General features: G+C 54.1%; 1 protein-coding gene across 1 annotated transcript in view; it reads right to left on the reverse strand.

Annotated features, from left to right (window-relative positions):
* EMH_0016110 (uncharacterized protein) overlaps positions 1-889 on the reverse strand; it is a gene marked incomplete at both ends in the record, with an annotated part of 3,764 nt that overhangs the window by 1,262 nt on the left and 1,613 nt on the right. The window contains 2 exons of the mRNA XM_013500553.1: positions 1-457; positions 658-789. Coding sequence (XP_013356007.1) covers positions 1-457; positions 658-789 — 589 coding nt within the window. The remainder of the gene's footprint in view (positions 458-657; positions 790-889) is intronic.

Here is an 889-nt window from a genome sequence, read left to right on the forward strand (position 1 = left end):
CAATAGCTGCTGCTGATGAGGTTGCTGCTGCTGCTGCTGCTGCTGCTGCTGCTGCTCATGAGGTTGCTGCTGCTGCTGCTGCTGATGAGGTTCCTGCTGCTGCTGCTGATGAGGTTGTTGCTGCTGCTGCTGCTGCTGCTGCTGCTGATAAGGTTGTTGTTGCTGCTGCTGTATATGCGGGGGTTGTTGTTATAGATGGTGGGGTTGCTGCTGCTGCTGCTGCTGCTGCTGCTGCTGCTGCTGCTGCTGCTGCTGTAGATGGTGGGGTATTTGTTATTGCTGCTGCAGCTGTATATGTTGTTCTTATTTTTATTGTTGCTGCTGTATATGTTGCTGTTGCTGCTGCTGGTGAATATATTGCTGCTGCTGCTGCTGCTGCTGCTGCTGCTGCTGCTGCTGCTGCTGCTGCTGCTGCTGCTGCTGCTGCTGGATTTTTGTTTATTTTTTTTGTCTTTCTCTGCAGCTCACACAGCCGTCCGTGAGCCCCATAAATCAATGCAGCTAATTCACTCTGTTCTCCAGCAGCAGCAGCAGCAGCAGCAGCAGGAACAGCAGCAGCAGGAGCAGCAGCAGCAGGAGCAGCAGCAGAATATTTTTTCCGCTTTAAACTGTAGTTTGCTGCTCTGCAATTTAATCCCTCATCAGATACATCTCCACCTGCTGCTGCTGCTGCTGCTGCTGCTGCTGCTGCTGCTGCTGCTGCTGCTGCTGCAGGTCGTATTGCTGTTGCTGCTGCTGCTGTTGCTGCTGCTGCTGTTGCTGCTGCTGCTGTTGCTGCTGCAGGATACCCTGAAGCAGCAGCAGCAGCAGCAACGGGTGTGCTGCTGCAATTCCTGTCACTGCTGCTGCTGCTGCTGTTGCTGTTGCTGCTGCTGCTGCTGCTGCTGCT

This window comes from Eimeria mitis, genomic scaffold (genome assembly GCF_000499745.2).
Source record: "Eimeria mitis Houghton genomic scaffold, Emh_scaff553, whole genome shotgun sequence".
NCBI classification, from domain to species: domain Eukaryota; phylum Apicomplexa; class Conoidasida; order Eucoccidiorida; family Eimeriidae; genus Eimeria; species Eimeria mitis.